This window comes from Bacillus rossius, chromosome 5, assembly GCF_032445375.1.
Source record: "Bacillus rossius redtenbacheri isolate Brsri chromosome 5, Brsri_v3, whole genome shotgun sequence".
Lineage (NCBI taxonomy): Eukaryota > Metazoa > Arthropoda > Insecta > Phasmatodea > Bacillidae > Bacillus > Bacillus rossius.
The window spans coordinates 15925628-15946685 of NC_086333.1; the positions used below are offsets into that span (position 1 = coordinate 15925628).

The 21058-nt window shown below is 38.4% G+C and overlaps 1 protein-coding gene across 1 annotated transcript; it reads right to left on the reverse strand.

Moving 5' to 3' along the window:
* Positions 1 to 7264: 7264 nt before the first annotated feature.
* Positions 7265 to 14964, reverse strand: LOC134532217 (uncharacterized). The gene is made up of 6 exons (XM_063368637.1): positions 14733 to 14964; positions 14495 to 14641; positions 14234 to 14404; positions 14005 to 14136; positions 12973 to 13918; positions 7265 to 7287 (listed from the first exon to the last, which is right to left on the reverse strand). Exons 1-6 carry the CDS (start codon positions 14844 to 14846, stop codon positions 7265 to 7267), a joined length of 1533 nt encoding a protein of 510 aa, XP_063224707.1. The 5' UTR covers positions 14847 to 14964.
* Between the last annotated feature and the right edge of the window lie 6094 nt (positions 14965 to 21058).

The following is a 21058-nucleotide window of genomic DNA, read 5'->3' on the forward strand; positions in this document are numbered from 1 at the left end:
ATATGTCGCTTTTTGTAGTGAACAACTGAAAACCTTCTTATGTTGCCATCTAGCGGAAATGTGAACTCTTTAACTTGTTCGGGTCCATGTTCTACCAAAATTGGACCCAACCGATCATCACACTTTCCCCATGTGGCAGGATCACAAAAGTCTATTGAAAAACTGGTACGGTATTCTATCATTTCTTCTTTACTCTGTTCATCATGAACTGCGTGTTCAATTTCTTCATTTTCATTATCAAATGACGTAGTTTCTTTGGTTTCTAAGACAGCAGCCTCATTTCCTACATTAATACTACTACTTCCTCAAGTGTTACCACTAGGTTTCTTCGTATATTCCACAATGGGTTTGTCCGAATTTTCAGAACATTTGTCTAAATGCTCACTATGTTTATCTGAATATTGACAGTCTTTGTCTGAAATTTCACGATGTAAGTACTTCAGAAATGAGCCTTCTTGCTTCAGTGCTGATTTTTCTTTCTCGGCCTTTCTTTTACGAAACTGTGCTCCAGAAAGTTTTTTTCTGTCAGTCATTTCTTGGTATGCACCTATAAAAAAATTAAAAAGCTGCTTATTTAGGTAATTGTTACAAAGCTCAAAAGTAAATCTAATAAATCCTACATATCAATCACCATCATAGGCTCTAGAAATAATAGTTGTCTGACCAAATCTCGCCATCTTCGCATCAATGCATGGACCTTAAATAGATTAGTCTAAAGTGATTTCATAAACAATGGAAATCTCAAAACAGCAGGCCCAGGTCCAAAATTCATTCCCCTGCTGGCCCCACCCCCCGCACACGAGTTATATAAATAAATATTTTTTACTCTTTTAAATATGTTTATGATAGAAGAGTGTTTCACGTCCCATTTAAATCCATATCTTGAGAGCCTGTGAGGGTAAAAATATGTGCAGGACAACACAAACAACAATGCCTGGGTTCAGATTTGAACCGGGGACCCCTGGCAACTCAGACCAACGAGCCATGGATTGCACCACAGAGGTCGGCATCTATTCCTTATGAATAGATGGCCACACACAGACAAGCTCAACATAGCTTTTAAATATTGTGAATATGATAACATACACATACTGAAAAAAAATGTTAAGTACTTTTACCTACTCTGTAAAGGTTATCCTTTCCTTGTGCAAGACAGTAGTTCTACAAAACTTTTAAATAGCGGCCTAATAATGTATAAGGAAGTGAGAAAAAACTTACATTGAGAGAAATTAGGAAGGATATTTATTTTTTTATCGTAAAGGCATGTCAAAGTTAAAATGTGTACCTTACGGTGACTTAATTCCCACCCCCCCCCCCTTTTTTTTTCGTAATAAAATTAATTGGTTTTTAATAATTTGCACTTAAATAATGACACAGGCTATTTGCTAAAAGTAATACAAACAAGATGCTACATGATTTTGCATTTGCAAAAATTTGCTAAATATCAAATATTTTTACTTGTTTTTCAGACATTTTTTTAAGAATTACAAAAATGTATTCTTTTGAGTTTTTTAAAACTTTAAGCATACAGTCCATAACATTTAATAATAGTTTAAATTATTTAATTTCATGAAGCCAATGGGTTTTGGTGGAGGTGCATTGCTGTGTTGTGTCCTATATTTGCCCTCGGCCTCCTCTCTCTGCAACCAAAATGGCCGCCTCGCAAAGAAAGCCGTATCCCAACAGGCTTCTCTACACCTGCCGTGGGATATAGGCTACGAGTAGTGCCACAAACATACCATAGATGGCAGCAAGCATTTTGAACGTTATAACAGTGCATATGGATTTATTAATGACTGTATAATATAAAATGTGTGTCAGTGCTATGTATGTTATAAGTAAATAGTGTCCTGGTGTGTGAATTATTGCGAGGGCACAGGATGACCCGTGTGGGGCAAAATATGTCGCTCTTGTCAGTGACTAATGTCTGAAGAAGCTGTATTTAAGCTTGGACAAACATGTGCCTAGCCAGAGATCTCTACCCTCACAGCAATCTGGGGGAAGTAAAGCAGTTAGTTGGAAATTAAGTTATAGCTCACCTCTCCTCTCATCTTCCCTCCTCTGGAGTAGCCCTTGGGTGCTCGGAGTAGCCGACGATTTACTGGTCCTTTTGAACACGCCCAGATACGCCTGATTACTCATTTTCGTGCAACTTCGGTATTTTCGAAAAAACGCGCGCGCGCAAATTTTGTAATTCAACATGTCCCGTGCTGGTCAGCAGTGTTCAAGGCTTATTGCAAAACTATGTTTACAGTGAAGCGGAGAAAAGTATTTCTGGTTTTTTGGATGGAGAGCATCAATACGGAATTTTTTTGGATGAACTGAAAAAGTTAGGGCAAACATACTCTGTGCGAAGCAGCTACAATTATGCCACAGCAGGTAAATCATATTATGTAATACTTAACTGTATAATTAATGTATTCAATAAAATGGCAACAGATTGCTACCTAGTTGTTATATGGCATATTTTTAGAAATTGCCCTAAATTCATTATGTTCAAGTATAACTGTTTTAAGCATTTTATCTCCATATATGTATACTAAGGATAAGTTAGATTCGAATCCACAACCTTCCAACTTATCCTCAGTTATATGTATAGCATATTTTATAAGCCACATTACACTTAACAGGAGGCAAAGAAAAGTGCTGTGAGAAAATAATATAATACAAATAAGATAAAAATAAGGAACGAAAAAGTGTAATTCTGCAGAGTTGCAGCTTCTTCAGATTACCTTTAATGTACGTATGTTATTAGTCACCTTATTTTTCAGAAAGCTTTACTCTGCAGTAACTGTAATTCTGCAGTGATGGTGTTGTTGGCAGTGTTTTAATAAACAATATGCTATTTTATATGTAATAACAATACTGCATGGTGAATTGATTTTGTTATTACTTTTTTGCAGCTTCGCCTAAAGTATTTTTTCAGTACAAGCAGGGCAAATTAACTCATGCCCCTGAGATTGAGTATTTTGGAGCACCATTCACAGTGGAGAAATGTGTGTTTATGGAGTGTGCTCAAGGTCCAAAATATTACAATGCCAAACAGACTACAGATCAACTGGTAAGTTGTAAAACTGTGTGTTCATTGATGATTTGTATATAAACTCTATAATATTCATAATACATCCCAGTGAATGTGAGTTCTTTTCATATCTTGCAGTTATTAATAAGAAAGCCTTAGGTCCAAGGATACCTAGTAACGTATTGTTTTCTGTATTCTGCTTATTAGCAACAGTTCTTTTCCCAAAATTTGTAAATCAAGGAAGTTATAACAGACACTTAAATCTTTTTATATATGTAACTATTATTTATCAATTTAATTATTCAGAGGTGCCCACCCCCCCCAAACACTATGACTCACCCCCCCCCCCCTAACCTAATGATGCAGCCCCCCCCCCCCCCCCCCCCGAAATTTTTTATGCCATTTTCTCAATGATTTACTCAATTATTTTATAATATTATACTTTTTAATTATTATATTTTATCACATTTTGCATTAATTAAAACTGATTTTCTAATAATAATTTTGGTCATATCAGGTAATATTTCCATCCTGAACCGACAGATGCCAAACTGCTTTTGTTGAGGAAAGTGCGGGGTTGCCAATTTGATTTACAAGATCCCTTTCAATTATAAAAGCACCAGAAACGTATTTTCACATTAGAAGCTATAATTATGTAAATAATATACATTTTTCTCGTCTTTTAACCACCACCCCCCCCCCCCCCCTGAAATTTTAATGACGCAGTCTGCGTCGTTACCCCCCCCTTGTGGGCACCCCTGAATTATTACATTGTTGGAACCAAGTAACTATTTAAGTCACTTAAACTTATATGCAATAAGTTGACATCATAAAGCAATATTAATAATAATATTTAATTAGCTAGGTACTTAATTATTAATGTTATAAATCATTGTTTTACATTGTATTTACTACAGGAATGTCACAGCTGGAAATATTTTCCATGACAAACAGGGTTATGCAATTTTCTTTAACACAATCTAGAAATATAAAAAAAATCACATACATTTCATACTTGTTTTTATCCATCCAAAACAACCATGGTGAAAAAATATTAAACAGTATTTTTAACAATTGTATCCTGTTAACATTACCATCATGACTATCATGGGATCTTCATGTACCTACTACCTATCACCAGTCTCAAGATATGATTTTTTTTTTAATGTATGAAGCTAAATTTAGTAAATTTGAAGTTGAAGATTTGCCTAATTAATTTTTTTTTTTCAAGCCTGACCATCCACAACCAAAAAAGAAAAAATTCTTGATAAAAAGTACCAAAAAACTGGGTTGTCCAGGTGTCATGGCTGTGAGGACTGTGAGAGTCTACCAGGAATTTACCGCAGCGGACTCGCAGAGGAAGAAGCATGCTGTAAGTTATGTACCTAATACAGATTTTAAGTTACATCTTTTACCAAATGCCACTTTAGTGCTTTGGTAACCAGTCAATATGCAAGTAGTTTTGAGCCCTCTGTAGGAACCTTAGAGATCACATGACAACTTAATGTCTTTATTTGCACATTCACAAGAAATATAATATTACATGAGATGTGTTTCTGTCATGGATACTTAAAAGAGAAATTGGCTTTGAAATGTGAACTTGAAAATGAGAGTGATTATGTTTTAATAAGCATAACAAAATATACAGCCAACGTAGTTTTCTTCTTAAATTTATTTTATACTGTAGATAGTGCAATAGTGGTTGGGAATCAACATAAAATCACATGAATATTCATTATCTCAAGTATTACAACATTTCCTGGTGCACGACCATTAGTTTAGTAGGTCTTATAACTAAGCAAGTTGTAGGCTTCGCGTGCAGGCAACTTCATGTGTCTGGTGCACGCGGTGAACTGCCGTGAGGCAGTAATCGTAGCAACGCCTACCTCCGCCTGTGCATGCATTGGAACTTCTGACCACCACAATCATAACTTAAGTTTTACGAAAATGGTGTTCTTGTTAATTTCAATTGATAGTGACAATCTATAATATTTCTTGTGATGTTTGTAATTTTATATGTGTAGGCCTATGTATACAAAAACATGTACAAATATAATATTTCAGTGACAAATAAATTGATATTAATAGCAAAAATTATTATCTCCAATCTTAAACCCACATTAATTCCACTAATATTTATTACTTCCTATTATATTTCATGGTAAGCATATATTTCAAATATTAAAGACATAAAAAGTAATTGGTAGGGCCTAGAAACACTGCTTTCAACATCTTAAGAGAAATATAATCAATATAATGAATCAAATTGTACTTGTTAAAATAACATAAAAGTTTTTTTAATTCTTCGGTTAACATAATAGGCAAAACTCATTTTAATTTGGCAACCTAGATTGAAGTGAATTTCAATATCATATTATTATGGGAAGTTAATAGATTATACATACAGTGGCAAAACCATCCAGGCCTTCAAGAACCTATATTTAGAAGCAGTATAATATTAGAACACGTTTACTTCACACTCATATGATTAATTTAAAACTTTTGTATGTGAACAATTTTTATACACAGGATGTTGTGTAAATGTAACATGAATATTAATTACCTTACAGGCTAAAAAATCACAAGTTGCACAAATTTAGATATTAAGGTGTGTGTATTTCCCATATGCTGAATCGGCAGCTATGTGCCTTATGAAAATATTGTAATAGTATGTTTTTTTTATTCCATTATACTACATACAAGAAGATAAACTGCTTGAAGCCTTTATGAACAAAATGCATATTCAACCATTTTTAAAGTTCGACAGCAGTCTCTTGCCATTATGTTAATTCATCTGCTACAGCCATTAAGTGTTTGATTAATTGGTTGATTGAACACACGCTTGCGACTGAGCTTTCGCCTGGTGGAAAGGAGTTCTCTCTCTCCAACTCATTCTCCTAAAATTCTAAAACCTCCTCTGTAAGTCTTTTCCTCCTCTCACATCCAGTATCCCCCTTTCAAGCCCATCCAACTCTCGCCCCATCCGCACCAGAAATACCTGCTTTCCTCTCTCGGTTATCTCCACTCCTCTGAATCTTCCACTCATGATCTCCCCTCCCTTTATACCTCCCTCTGGTAAACCTAGCTCCCAACTTTCTCCAGCCCTCCTCCCCTTTAATTAACATAAACAATTTCATGAGTTTCACTTTCCCCCTCCTTTACAGTGTGTCCAACTCTAGTTCGATCATTACCGTATGTAACAGACCTTCTCAATAATATTTTCAAAAGCTGTCCATGTACCTTTCCTAACTTTTTGTCACTTTAGTTAACATGGAGTAGCCTAAATAAATGGTGAATGTATCTCAAATATTTTTTTTCTTCCAACCTATGCCACATAAAAACAAATACAAATATATATCTTCATAGGTAGTTCATAAATAAATTGATTTACATACTGTGGCATGAATACAAATATGATACAATGAATGTGTTAACACTAATTTTTCAAAGCATCAAATCTTTCACTTTCTTTTAAATGCATTGAAAAGATGTCCATGATATAAACATATACAATCATAAGATTTTCCCATTGATAACCAGAGATTCTATAAGGTACGTATTAAATATCAATGAAATAGTGACTACACCAGTGATCCTGTAGGCTGTAAACTCATGAACCTATGTTAATCTTCACAACCTAAAGAAGATAATAAAACTGAAATAAATAAATTTCTCGCAAGAAATGCAAATACAACTGATGCACCATACAGAAAAAGTCCATGTGTTAAAGCTCGATACAATAAATTGAAGAAAAACATTAACGAATAGGAATGTGAACTATCAAACCGACAAATCATATGCTCAAACCATACACGACTCCGCTCATTAGGTATTTCTTATAAATTTCTGATACGTATTTTAAATGAAAATGCGACAAAACAATATAACCTCAATAACCGGTAATATTTTCTGCAAGCAACGACCATATACCACCCCCGTGTTTACATTCTTTGCGTACGTTAAAAAAAAAAAAACGAAGTTGCACGAACATGAGTAATCGGGCTTTTTCGGGCGTGTACGAAAGGACCAGTGAATCGTAGACTTCCCTGGGTGCTCGCTCTAGAACCTCGCCTCCCTCTGGAGTGGCCCTTGGGTGTTCGCTCTAGATCCCCTCCCCTGGAGCAGCCTTCGGGTGCTCGCTCTAAGGCACCAACCATCGCCCCTTCCTCGCACTGTGCCTGACCACACCCCTTCTCTACCCATGGCCCAGCAAAAGGGCAGGTTAGTGCCAATATCTGTGAGTCAAGGAGCAGCTGCCAGCCTACCTGTGGGCCTTTCGCCCCACCTCACACCACTCCATCACCCGATGCTGTTGCTGGGACACGTCAGCTGTATTGAGCGAATTTAGATTTTGACAAATGCCTTTTTACGGGAATAATATGCAAACTAAAAATTTTCGGAGTATCGCAGTCACTAGCAACGACTGCAAAACTAACACGATTACATGCAAAATTAAAATGATCCATTTTTCATGTTCCAACAACCTTAATGTTAGTTTAAAACTGTATAAAATCACAATATTATACCGACTCTCTCTCTTACTAACAGAAAATGAAAAAGAAATAAATGTGTTATTTAAAAAAAATACCTATTCCATTAGAAAACATTAAGTCTATTTAAGTATTGCCGTCCGCCGCGGTCTCGTGTTCGAGGTCGGGCGCAGGTCCTAGCGGGGTGGCTGGCTTTCTTAGAGATTTCTGTTCCGGGAGGGCGCCAGGCTAGCTCGGTGTCTAACCGTGTGATGGTCGTGGGTTCGTTGCCCCAGCGTGGTCCGCTAGAACCGTCGGCGGTGATGGAATTTGTTTCCTGATTAGGTTGGGTTGTTTAGGTTAATTTACATACTCTGTTCTGGTTGTTCTACGGGTTTCACGTCGTGCACGGGAGGTGCGGGGTGGACGTTTTATTGTTCACGATTGACACTGGTTCATTACATTGGGCGCGAGGTTTACTCGGCGGTACATGACTGCCAATGAGGCGTCGGAACACGTAAAAGTTTTGATTACACTATTATTACAATTACACTTGATAAAACGGCACTCTGTGGTGCTTTTACGTACACGATTACACTGCACACGTTATCTGAGAGGGACACCTGCGTGCCTCTACGTGTGTTTACTTATTAAGTCCTCACGCCAGTCGCAGTCGAGGGAGAGTGTTCGATTAGCATCGGCTAATCTCGTAATCTGTAACTTGCGACGCGCGGGCCCACCTGTGTGGACCGCGGCTCACTACTAAATTAAAGACACGTTTAAGCTTGAATGTAGCCTGTGCCTGTGCACTGGGCGATTAACTAAAGTTCTGGGGTGGCGGGAGACGGCCCGTACCGTATACTGCACGGCCCCACGTAATGCTTTGTGTGGGGCGTGTATAATTGACGCGGCTGGGTTAGGCCCTACACCGGAAAAGGACCGGGCGCACATGGGGAGTATTTAAAAAAAGGTTTTGGTTGTGACTATAATTACCAGATGGACGTTCGGTGAAACAAAGAAATGCTGGCTCCCCGTGGGACGTGCGTCCGTCCCGGTCCACGAGTCGCGCTGTCCTGGCGTCTGGCCCTGGCGCGAGGGGAGGGGTGAGCTCCCTGTCGCGCCAGAGTTTTTAAAGTTCCGTTATTCGTAAAAAAGTACATTAATAATAAAAAGCAAGTGGCTCTAAAATCATACAATAAAACTTAATGATTAACTTAATATCTATATATGTTTTAGAATTGACATTTAATAAGTTTGTCTAAAATAAGTTTGAATATTAGAGTCAAGCTGGAGACTGTCTGTTTCTTGATAACTACTCCAGTGGCGAATGATAATGCTAATTTGGGGCGGTTTGCGTTACGTCACACGTTTCACTACTGAATTTAGGCTGAAGGCCGCAAGGGTTGCACTCACAGCTGTTTTAGTAGAAAACTACACGTGAGTGACCCGGGCACTCCTACGTCGCACTTTATTAATTAGGGGCTTTTGTTTGTTTTTGATTACATTATTATTGTGTGGGGAATTTTGTTGGCACAGGGAGTTCGTTGCATGCGTAATTAAAATGGTTCGCTATTCTCTACCTTGGGCTGCGGTCCGCTCACTTGACTCAGGTGGGCCATGGCTAGGGGTGCTTTCCGTTAGCGGAGCCGAGTACTGGTGGGTGCAGGTCGGGCTTTGGGGTGGCCTTTGGCCGTACGATGTCAGTATGTTGTGAATGACTGATTTTGGTCAGTGCCTAAGTGGCCCGCCTTCCTTGTTTTTGAATTGCATTGCAGTTAGTTAGGAATATCAGTTTATTTGGTGAGTTACTATGCTTTTTTTCAATGTACCTGTTGACGCCACCGTTGGTGCTCACTCTGAGAGCACAGGCCATTATGTTTCCTCAACACCTGAATTAGGACAAGTTTAACAAACACGCCCACGCGTGCCAGGTGGAATAAGTTAGGTCAGTGCACCGAACGGTGTGACGCTAGTCACGGCAGGCTTTGTTGTGCGACGCGCCCGGCCGGGTGTGGCAATGCGCAATCGGAACTTAGTGCACATGCAATTATAATTAAGAGAATTAACTAAAACTTTTTATGTCTTTAATATTCCTAAATAATTAATACGTGTTTATTTTAATGTTTTTTTGTCAGAAAACTGGCCGTCTCCATCTTCCCGCGCTCCGTAACTTTCCACACAAATCGAGCCCTCCCTGGCCAGGTTGCCACGTATAGTTTTGTAATACCAATGTTTCACCCAGTTAATATGTAATTAATTAGTTGAATTATTCCTTTGTTTCACTGTCTGGCGTATCATTACTCGCAGCATCCAGACACGATAAGTGCCTTCATCGCCAGTACTGCTAGTCTCAGGATAGCCTGCAACCCTCGGTGGGGTATTTCCAGGGAATTCTGTAAACCGTGAATCAGTGCCGCCATTCGAGGGCTGTGTGTGTGGTGATTAGAAGGTAGACGATGATACTGCCAGTTACGTGACGGCGTACTGTACCATATGACGTAATGTACAGTGTGACGTGCTAATAAATCCAGTTATATTTACGTGTTATTTTAATCGAAATGGCGTCCTGGGTTGCCTAAACAGCCCGGGGAGTTTTTTTATCAACGCATCCCTGCCTGCAGCCACGAGGCAAAGAACCCCGGCCTCGAGTCAAAATTCTAGCTGTCACAATTTAAATTCACTAATTTTAAAACAGGCAGCGGGGACGGCTTCACTGTATAAAAAAATAAAACACATTCCAGAGAAGGGTAATTTAGTACATTGAAAAAACTTAATGGGAATTGGAAATGCAATTTCCGAGCCCTCCCGCATGACTAAAAATTACCTTTCGCACAGCTATATCACAAAATCTCTTATTCAGGTTGATACGAAATAACTTAAACCTACAGTGAACTTTAGTACATACTTTTTTTCCAGCAATAAAATTATAGTATGACCGCTTTTCCAGCGATACAATGGCCACACTGCGTGCAAGTTTAGCACCTTGTGCATAGGGGCGAAATTACACTAGGCATTCGCATCTGTTGGTTCTTATTGCTGCCTCACATCTGAGCCTCCAACATGTTAAACAGCACAAGGGAGGCAGGCCTTAGGCCTGTAGCGTTGGTGTGATGTGACATGAGATTAAGTATGGAGCAGCACTGGAATGAAAGGGTTGGGGGAAATGGGGAGATCCCCGAGAAAACCAGCACGACCAACGGCACACCTTTATGTTGTAAATTAATAAATTCAAGTGAAACAATAAATTGACAATCTTTTAACCAACCATACATAATAAGTAAAATTTAAACCAACCATACCTGTTCCACTGTACGAAAATGTGACATCTTCAGAGCTACTTCCATCTTGGCTTAATACACACTAAATACGAAAACAGGCTAAACAAAAACATTGTGGATGTCAAAATTGCCTCAGGTCAACCAGTGGCAACTAAATGTACCTTTTAGGAAGAATAAAGCTAATCGGCAACTGAGAAAACTGGATACGCATTCACTTCAAAATACAGACTGAGTCTTGTGTAGGAGCCACAGCTGGCAGCCTGGCAGTGATTATAACACGTATACAGTTACTGTTTGAAGGGTGTTATTCAAGATTCTGTTAAAAATGTGTGATACTCTATCACGAGAAACATGAGAAAAAGAAAGGTAGTGCGGTGCCTCGCCGGTACACCTGCTGCTGCGACAAAGGACAGCACATTTATAGTCACAACCGATGAGGGGGTGGAGGGTGTAGGTATGGCCTTCCTTGGCGCCCATCCTCTAATTTACACCATGCCCCAGTCAATTGATACCTACCACGATAAATGAGTAAAATAAGAAACGAGAGTTTATAGTTTCCGCCGTCCTTGCTTTCCGGCGCCGCTTCCTACTCGAATTTGACCACTTTTTGCAGAATGGAACCAACACACACAACATAAGAACTGAGATAATGATAGTCAAAGTGTATCTTCAATAAACAATTCAGAAGGATGTGTAGAATGTCAATATTCACTACTACAGCTCTTTTATTACTCCTGCAGCATCCCTCCAAATTTCAGTAAATAAAGTTTATTATTTAACACTTAAAATAGTTTTTTTGTTTATTGGTTCCTTTATGCAGAATAGAATAATATTGTTATTTAATTTGTTGGATGATCCAAGCTGCACTATTAGTGTTTCTGATTTTATAAATTAATAGTTTTTAATACACTTGATTAACAAAAATAAATACGACAGAAACTTTAAGTAAATACATTAGTAAACATTTTGTAGTTTTTTTAATACAAAATATATTTACATACAACTACTAATAAAATAAACGTTTTTCCTTGATAAACCTGTTTTATAGTAACATTTTTTATTAAAATACTTACTACTAGATACTTCAAAACTATAAGTAGGTAGTTTGTTAGTAGTTTAAAACCCACAGCTATTTGCTACACTTCGTCAAAATGTGGTACTCCTTAGATGCCAGCGACATCATCTTTTACATGAACAGCTCCGAACAACGCTTTGTATAGAACTGTTTGTCATCACCAAGTATTACAATCATCACTGATTCTATTTAAAAATTTGGTTTTGTAGTCTGAAAAACAGTAACATCTGCTACACTATTCCACATCAAAATCTGGTGCTCCTGAGAAGCCATCAACATCATCTTCTACTTGTGCAGCTCCAAACAAGGCTTTGTAGAACTCTTTGGCATCACCAGGTATTAAATCCATTACCGATTCTATGTCACGAAGCTTTGGGATGGCTATTGGTTTACCATTTTCCCACAGAGGTATTAGTTTATCACGGAAACCGGTTAAAGGTCGGCCACTTTGACGTTTTTTGATATCAATTTCTGAATATTCACTTACAAAGTCTTTTCTCAGAAAAATAGAAAAAGGCTTGTTCTTCTCTAGCATTATTTCTCTGGTTTGTAACCAAGAAACCTTTTCTTTGTTCACATCTATCTTCTTATTGCTAACCATCTGTTCCAGCTGGGATGTTCCGATGAATTTTTTCATTTCAACCACTTCAAGAGGATTTCTTTTTCTGCATGTCTTCATTACTTCTTTGTAGTCCTCGGGAAGGTAAAGACGCTGCTGATGTTTGAGAGCAGTTTCAATATCAGAAAAGTCAGCATCGTTTGGTAAGAAACTGTGTCCTGATACAAGAAACCGTAAGTGAATTTTTGTCAACGAGGGATGAGATTCCAAAGCAGCTTTCAAAATGAGCGTCAATTTTATGTTTCGGTTTTGGCCACCACAGCTATCAGACCATAAAATAAGTGTCTTTGTGTCTTTCTCAATCTTATTTTCAATATGGTGGAGTAAACATGATCCAACTTCTTGTGCACCACGACCTGCCTGACCTTCAACCCAAACGTAGCACAAACCTTTGCTGTATTTTCCAGAATGAATGCCACAGTTATACAACCACAACTGTCTCTTGTAAAACATGACATTGGTAGGAATCCTGGGTAGTGGTAACGTTTTTTCCATGTCGAATGTCAAACATTCCATTGCAGGTTGGTCTTTTGCATCCTTCATGTTAGTCCTCATAAGTTTTTGAGCCTCTTCTGCAATATCAATGTGTTTGTCGTGATCCTGCTTTATTTTCAATGTCTCTTCTTTAGAATACGGAGTCTGCAATTTTGCTGCGTAGGTATCACACGAATTGCATGTGTCTTTTTTCAATGCTTTAAATCTCAGATTGAAGTCATTTAGAAAGATGCGCCTATAAGTGGAATAACTAACAGGCTCAGAAACTTCAGTTTTGTAGGCTCCATACATATCTTGTAAGGTCATGCCTGGGGGAAGAAATTTAGCACCAGTTTGTTCCCGTCTGTAATGAGATTTATATTTTGGTATTTTGGAAATCTGTCTCACTACTTCTTGTTTCTTGCCATCCGATATCTTGTTCTTCCCACCTTGTGTGTGGCCTCTTTTGTCAGTAATGGAAGAAGTCCTTAACTTTTTTAGTGCGGTATTAACTCTTTTAGTTGAAATTCCAAGAGTAATGACAAATATATCCCTACATACATTTTCACTGCCAAATCTGTAACATCTTGAAAAACATCTCTTTGCTTCATTTTTTCCTTGGCTTCTTTTCTTTGTATTTTCAGACACATGAGCAGCAATGAAATTGGTTTGTGCATCATAAGAACCAAGCTCCCAGTATTTTATATACTGTTCTTTTCGCACTTCTACTGAAAGTCTCTCGTGACACATTTGTGAGCAATTGCATCGGTAATCTTTGAAAGATTTTACAACTTTTACACCTTTGTTGTTGTAATGTTCTTCATTTCTATTTCGTTTTGCTTTGTTTTCTTCTCTTGAAGTTTCATGCTTCCTCTTTCGCCCTCGCTTTGGCCGCGGATCACATCCTTTCTGCGGAGAGTCGGGTGGTTTAGGTGCGAAGTCTGAATCGGTATCAGCATTTTGGTGAACTAACATTTCCTCCTGGAACAAAAAATTTATTTATAAGAACTTAAGTTTCCAAGCACTTTTTGAGTTTGTTGCATGAATAAAATTGTATTTACACTAACCTCACTAATATTTTCTTCTCCCTGAAGAATATCATGGCTTGTAGATGCTACAATGTTTGCATTTTTTCTGGTTACTTCTAAACTAGTTTCATCAGCAGGCAAAAGTTGTACACTCTCGATGGGATCAGTATCCTAAAATAGTTAAATTGTTATTATTAAAATGTGTACTTATATTATTTTTAAACAAATAGGCCAAGAATAATATTAATAATAAATTTAAGGTACTAACGTGTATTTCAAAGCCAGTCCCATTTATCTCTGTAGTTAGGTTTCCAGCCAGGGATGTGTTTGTGAAGTTAGCAGTAATGAACTCTATTTCAACTCCTGGTACTGGCAACAGTACTGAATCAAAGTCATTTTGCCAGAGAGTTACTACTGGAAGTCCAGTACATTCAGGGTCCTGAAATAATAACATATAATTGAATTTAAAAATCTTTATTTCCAACCAATAACTTATATCAATATTAAATATAATATATGTTGCACACACCTGTACATTATTCTCTCTTCTATTTCCCTCTTCTTCTTGGAGTATTATATCAATGTTGCTTTCAGTTGTTGGATTGCTAACAGGATTATCCAACAACATTTTATTTCCAGGCCAAACATCACATGTTTTATTATCCTTGGAAGCATCCTAAAATAAAATAACACATTTATATCATGATAATTACTTACATCGACCAAATAACTAGATTATTATTTTTGTTATTAAAGTCTGCACTTACCTCAATACTCTGAACTTGCCTCAAACTCTCTCCTGCTTCACAATCACTATTGTTAGCTGGGTTTTGTAATATACAAAGCTCTACCAATTTTTTACCCCTGCTAAAAATGTCCATATTTTTTAGACACTAACCACATTAAGAATCTGTAATAGCTATTTGAAATCTATAACTAGCATTATTGTCTGTATCTGCACTCTGTAAACATCAATGTTTACTTTAAACAGATCATAGAACAATATGTTATACATTTCTACAAAAGGAACCAACTCACATGGTTCTGTTCTGCTGAAAAAAATTTCCATTATATGTTTTCTGCAAAGAAGAACCAAACAACATGGTTCCTTTTTGCAGAATGTAATACATCCCAAGTAACTTTCAGTCCTTATTTAAAAATCACATAGATAGGTGCACAAAATAGTTAGAGGTTGGTTTCTTTCTGCAGAATGTAGAATGAGATATAATTTTTCAAGTAACGAGGTTGGCTCATTTTTCCCATTTTTGTGGGTTGGTTCCTTTCTGCAGAAAGTGGTCCAATTACTACATACCCTCATCGTCTTTCAAGCATATTGCTATTCATAGCCACCCAAATCACTCTAAACTTTAATATTTTACTTATTACAAATCATAAACAGGTCACCATGGACTTTAAATAATTACTTATATCAATATAAACATTCCAAACTATTACAAAAATCCATTTTCATCTAGTTTCAATAATCTTTAAACATATTATATTGTTAATAGGTTATATTAAAACTCGGCATCTTTCTTAATATTGTGTAATTTCCTCTTTCTATAACACACATTTCTCACATACCAGCCATATATATTTTCTTAGGCTGGGTTCACAATTAAAAAAATTAAGCGAGTGCATAGCAAGCCATGCACACGACCTGTGCACACGACCTGTGCGAACTGCGAAATCGGTTCACAATTGAATTCTTCTGTTAATTTCAGCCAATGAAATTTCGCGAACTATGTGACATCTGTTAGCTGTGTTAGTAAATAAACATATTAACTTTCAAAATAACGATAATACTTTTATTATCTCGACATTTTCTTACCACAATATGGTTAATAAATATAATAATATTTCTAGTCCCGCCAGAAAAGCACCCTGCTCTTCTCTCATTGGCTGTGGTGCCATGCGTACGCGACCGAAATAAAATATATTCATTTCACTCCTATGCGCACGACCTCGCTCCCATGCACACGACCAACTTTCTGCTATTGTGAATCGTTAGGTTAGGAAACATGGCGTTAATATCCTATGCACACGACCTACTGTTACTGTTACTGTTATTTTTTCAATTGTGAACCCAGCCTTTCTCACACTATTACAGTCGTACCAACATAACTTATTCAAACCAACGCCAAAGTTACCTAATGATTTTATTGTTTCCAACAGCCCCCCTCAATAATGTTTATCTAGCTAAACTTTGCGAAACAACTAAGTAAACAATACAAGTGAACAGCTAAAAAAAAACTTAACCAATAATTTGCATTATTCTTGCCCTATAACTTACTTCTTATACATTTCAAGAGTGTGATCTTATTCACTGTTTTAGTGAACATATTTTACACTGATAAGACCCTCACTGATTTTTTCTCGGACAAAATGATGGCGAATGTCAATGTGTTTCAACCATTTGTGATTCTCTGGGATTTTTGACACTGTTATTGCACCTTGATTATCTTCGTATAGGATCACAGGTTCACTTTTAATAACTCCCAGATCCTGCAGTACCCCTCTGATCCAACACGCTTCGGCCGCTGCACCACTCAAAGCCATGTATTCCGCCTCGGTAGATGACAGGGCAACAGATGACTGTTTCTTGGAGGTCCATATGATGGTATTACCTTGAAGTTGGAATAAAAAACCTGATGTAGATTTTCTTTCTTCCACATCTCCTTCCCAGTCTGCATCAGCGTATCCACTCAGCTGAGCTGCGGTTTCTTGTCGTCGGTAGACGAGTGTCAAGTAAAAGGTCCCTTTTATATATCTCAAAACGTGTTTCAGGGCAACCCATAGCGCTTCACTTGCCCGGTTTTGATATCTACTCAGAATGCCAAGAGTAGCACTAAGATCTGGTCTGGTGCCTAGGGCGACATACAACATGCTTCCAATAATCTGTCGACATTTTGTTTCCAGCTCTTTGTCTTCTTCAATGTCGTGGCAGTTTATTTTACACAGTGGGTCCATTGGTGTGGACACGGGTCTACAGTCCGCCATCCCATATTTCACTAACAATGATTTCCAAAAATGAGTTTGACTCAATTTTAGAGTTCCAGACTTTAAATCTTGCGAGATACAAATTCCTAAGTAGACCGGTCCTAGGTCTTTCATCTTGAAATTGTTCTTCAGAATTTCTTTCAATGCCAGTAGTATGTGAATGACGGAGCTGGGACAGGCCTCAGGCGGTGGATTGAAGATTGTCGACCGCCATCTTGGATTGTGACGTCACGGCGGCCATCTTGGATGGTTGTGACCTTGACCTTTGACCTTGACCTTGAATTTGATCCTCAAAATCCGCTAAAATTGGGCAAAATTTGCCCAAAATTGCTCAAAAATCGCCAAAATTTCCATTTCTGTGGAAAAAAGTTCCGCCAAAAAATTTCAAAAAATTCCACAAATTAAAAATTTCTCTTTTCGAGGGAAAAATTTCCCGTTTCGAGGGAAAAATTCCCGTTTTTAGTCCTTAAAAATCCCAGCGGCTGAAAATTCCTAAAACTGGCTTAAGCATCCTTAACTCAAGCCTCAGTTAAGCCATTTCTAGGAATAAGGATACCATGACCGCCATCTTGGATTATGTCGCCACCGTTGCAATTTTAGTTACGGTCGCCATCTTTAAAATCTTCATTTACTATCCGATTTTAATGAATTTTTTTTTAAAAATTATAAAAAAATTCAAATAATAAAATTTTAATAAAAAATATTTAAAAAGCATACATTAACGACACGGAGCTCGGAGTCCGCGGTTCGAACCCGGTGGGTGCAAAAAAAATTAAAAATGACGACAGATCCTTCCCCCTAGGTGGCTGCTGACAGACTGACCCCCACCACTTTTACCAATGCACATATACCATCAGGTAGTATGACGTCATGTCCGCCATCTTGTCTTCGATGCTGGAAGCCAACATCATTGTATCGTCGGCTAGAGTGCGCTGACACCATGCTAGTTTAATTCTTACCCACTAGAGTGCAGTAATCATTTATTACTGTGACACCCGACATATTGTCATTTGGCCGCCATCTTGAAAATCCATAATTATTTAGCTAGAAATTCGGGAAAAATTCCAAAATTCATTAAATAAATTTGTAATCTATATACTGATCGATTAGGTCGACTAAGGTCCTTGGTACGATCTAGGATGATGCAAAAAAAATTAAATATAACATCAATTTAACATAAAAGTAACAGGTTCGAGGAATTAAACACCGCAAGTTCTTTTACAAACATAATATTTATTACATAATTTCTATTCTACTACAGGATCACTTACGAAAGCCAGCAATCTTATAATCATTTAATTCCGCAGCGGTGTGAAATGACTAATTCTTAGCTCCAATCGGTTTATACTAGACAGAGTCCAGCCAGAACCTTTACAGACATAGTCCACCTCTTCTTGACAGAGTTTCTGGATACCGTTTTTAACAGTTTGCTTCACATCGTTAGAACTGTAAATTACTGCAGCCGATGTCTTGAATGCACACTTCTTCACTTTGTCATCGAACGGATATGGCTTTCCATATATACAGTCCAACCACAAGTTATATTTCAAAGGTCCGTTTGTTGCTACATCATCAGTAAGCTGATTGATTATCTTCTGTCTGATATCGTCAAGAAAATTACAACTGTCCTTCGACTCACCGAACGTATTTAGATAATAGTAGTCTTTCAACGTTCCACGAAATGCAGACTGCGCCAAGTAGAAGCCATTTCGTTCACTTGTAATGCTCCGAACACAGTCTTAGGTTTAGTTCCATGTTCAGACGTCATATCAATCAGTTGCTGGGCATCTGTTTTTTTGGTTGTACACTTTCGTGTCTTCAATCTAAAGCGAGGAGTCGAAATGTCGGCAGGTAGTTCAGCAGTAGGAGCACAGACTCCACCTTTACATTTTTTCGCATGATGTCGCAAACTATCGATTCGAGTAAACCATTCATGACAATCATCACATCGAAACTTGATACGAGAAGGATTCTTTTTGCATTTGCTCCGCTCATGTCTTCGTGCATCATGGAAAAATGCGAACTACGTATCACAGTAGCTGCAAGGATACCGTGCTGATGTAGACGAACCTTTCAGACCCGATCCAGATATGGACGTTGCAACAGTAGTACCATTTCCAGGCATACTCTTATGAACATCGATGCATCGCTGTTGCACCGAAACCTTTACTTTCTGCCGCACAGCAGGACCTTTACATGCCTTCATGTGCGTTTTCATATTATCTTTTCTGGCAAACTGCTTATGACATTTCTCACAAACAAACATTTTACGATATAGGTTCTTGACACATTCGCTCCTCTCGTGTCGCCGAGCATTGCTGTTGTTTGAGAAAATCTTGTCGCAGTAACAGCACCGATGTTCGCTAGTTGTCAAATCAGCATCCATTGAAGTCTCCATCGAGGTCGTATCATCGATCGTCGTGGTTTCCTGCACATCCAGCTCAGTAGTTATTAAGCTATCTTCTGCTGGTGGTATCACATCTATTGAAATCTCCTCCAATGTTGACGTCGTCGTCGTTGCCAACGAGATCTGCTCCACCATTGTCGTCGCTGACGTCAAGGTTCCCGTAGACGATGGTACAACGTCCATCGAGTTCGACGTTAAAGTCGGTAAAGATGCCATCGAGTTCTCAAGAACAGGTAATTACGCGACTTATGCACCAGATGAAATAATCTAGGTGATCCTTACACCGTCGACGACAGTAACAAACTGACCGACCTGCTGTCTAGGACTCGCTTATATACATGCACCGGATGGAATAATACGCTAGTCAAATCAAGAATCATTTACAATAATACTAGAGTCAAAACAACATAAAAAATAGAAGGACCAACAACGAAAAGGCAGCACATTCGGAAGCACCGACAACAAAAAGGCAGCACATTTGGAAGCACCGACAACGAAAAGGCAGCACATTTGGAAGCACCGACAACGAAAAGGCAGCACATTTGGAAGCACCGACAACGAAAAGGCAGCACCGACAACGAAAAGGCAGCACCGACAACGAAAAGGCAGCACATTTGGAAGCACCGACAACGAAAAGGCAGCACCGACAACGAAAAGGCAGCACATTTGGAAGCACCGACAAAGAAAAGGCAGCACCGACAACGAAAAGGCAGCACATTTGGAAGCACCATCAACGAAAAGGCCGCACCGCCAACGAAAAGGAAGCACATTTGGAAGCACCGACAACGAAAAGGCAGCACCGCCAACGAAAAGGAAGCACATTTGGAAGCACCGACAAAGAAAAGGCAGCACCGCCAACGAAAAGGAAGCACATTTGGAAGCACCGACAACGAAAAGGCAGCACCATCGACGAAAAGGAAGCACATTAATTTGTCATTGACTCCAATATTCATTGGCTCCAATATTCATTAGCTCCAATATTCATTGGCTCCAATATTCATTGACTCCAGTATCCATGAGCTCCAATATCAATTGGCTCGAATTGCTCCAAAAGGTTCCATCAGCCTTTTGGCTCCAACAGTTTTTTGGCTCCGATAGTCATTGGCTCCAATAGTCTTTGGCTACAATATTCATTGGCTCCAATAATCATTGACTGCAATATTCATTGGTTCCAATATTCATTGGCTCCAATATTCATTGGCTCCAATATTCAATGGCTCCAATATTCATTGACTCCAATATTCATTGGCTCCATCAGTCATTGACAACTACAGTCTTTTGGTCCCAAAAGTATTTTGGCTCCAAATATATTAGGCTAGAATTCTTCGAGTCTAAGAGACTATGAGACCACATGGTTACAGAACTACGTGACTACGAATATTCAAGTTTACGAGACTGCGAGGCTACAGAGCTACGAAGCCTCTAGTACACAGGTTTACGTGACTGCGAGGATACAGGACTACCAGTCTGCATGAGTACTTGACTACGAAGCTACTCGTCTACAAGGCTACAATTACAGCATCTGTTTTCGTCAGAATTTTCTCTTTTGCTCCAACTGCACCACCAGCATTATGTTATAAGATTACAAGGCCACCTGCTTACGTAGCTACAAGTCTACGAGGATACTTGGATACATAGCTTCAATTCTACGAGGTCCTAAGACTTCGTGACTACGCGACTTCGAGC

Bases quoted from the DNA above. Each gene is read 5' to 3' on its own strand.
- LOC134532217 (XM_063368637.1), bottom strand. From the start codon at position 14,846: ATGGACATTTTTAGCAGGGGTAAAAAATTGGTAGAGCTTTGTATATTA. The intron at 14,137-14,233 runs GTTAGTACCTTA...TAACTATTTTAG, and splicing joins GGACTGGCTTTGAAATACAC to GATACTGATCCCATCGAGAG. The intron at 7,288-12,972 runs GTTTGACATTCG...AAAGGCCCACAG, and splicing joins AGACCAACCTGCAATGGAAT to GTAGGCTGGCAGCTGCTCCT.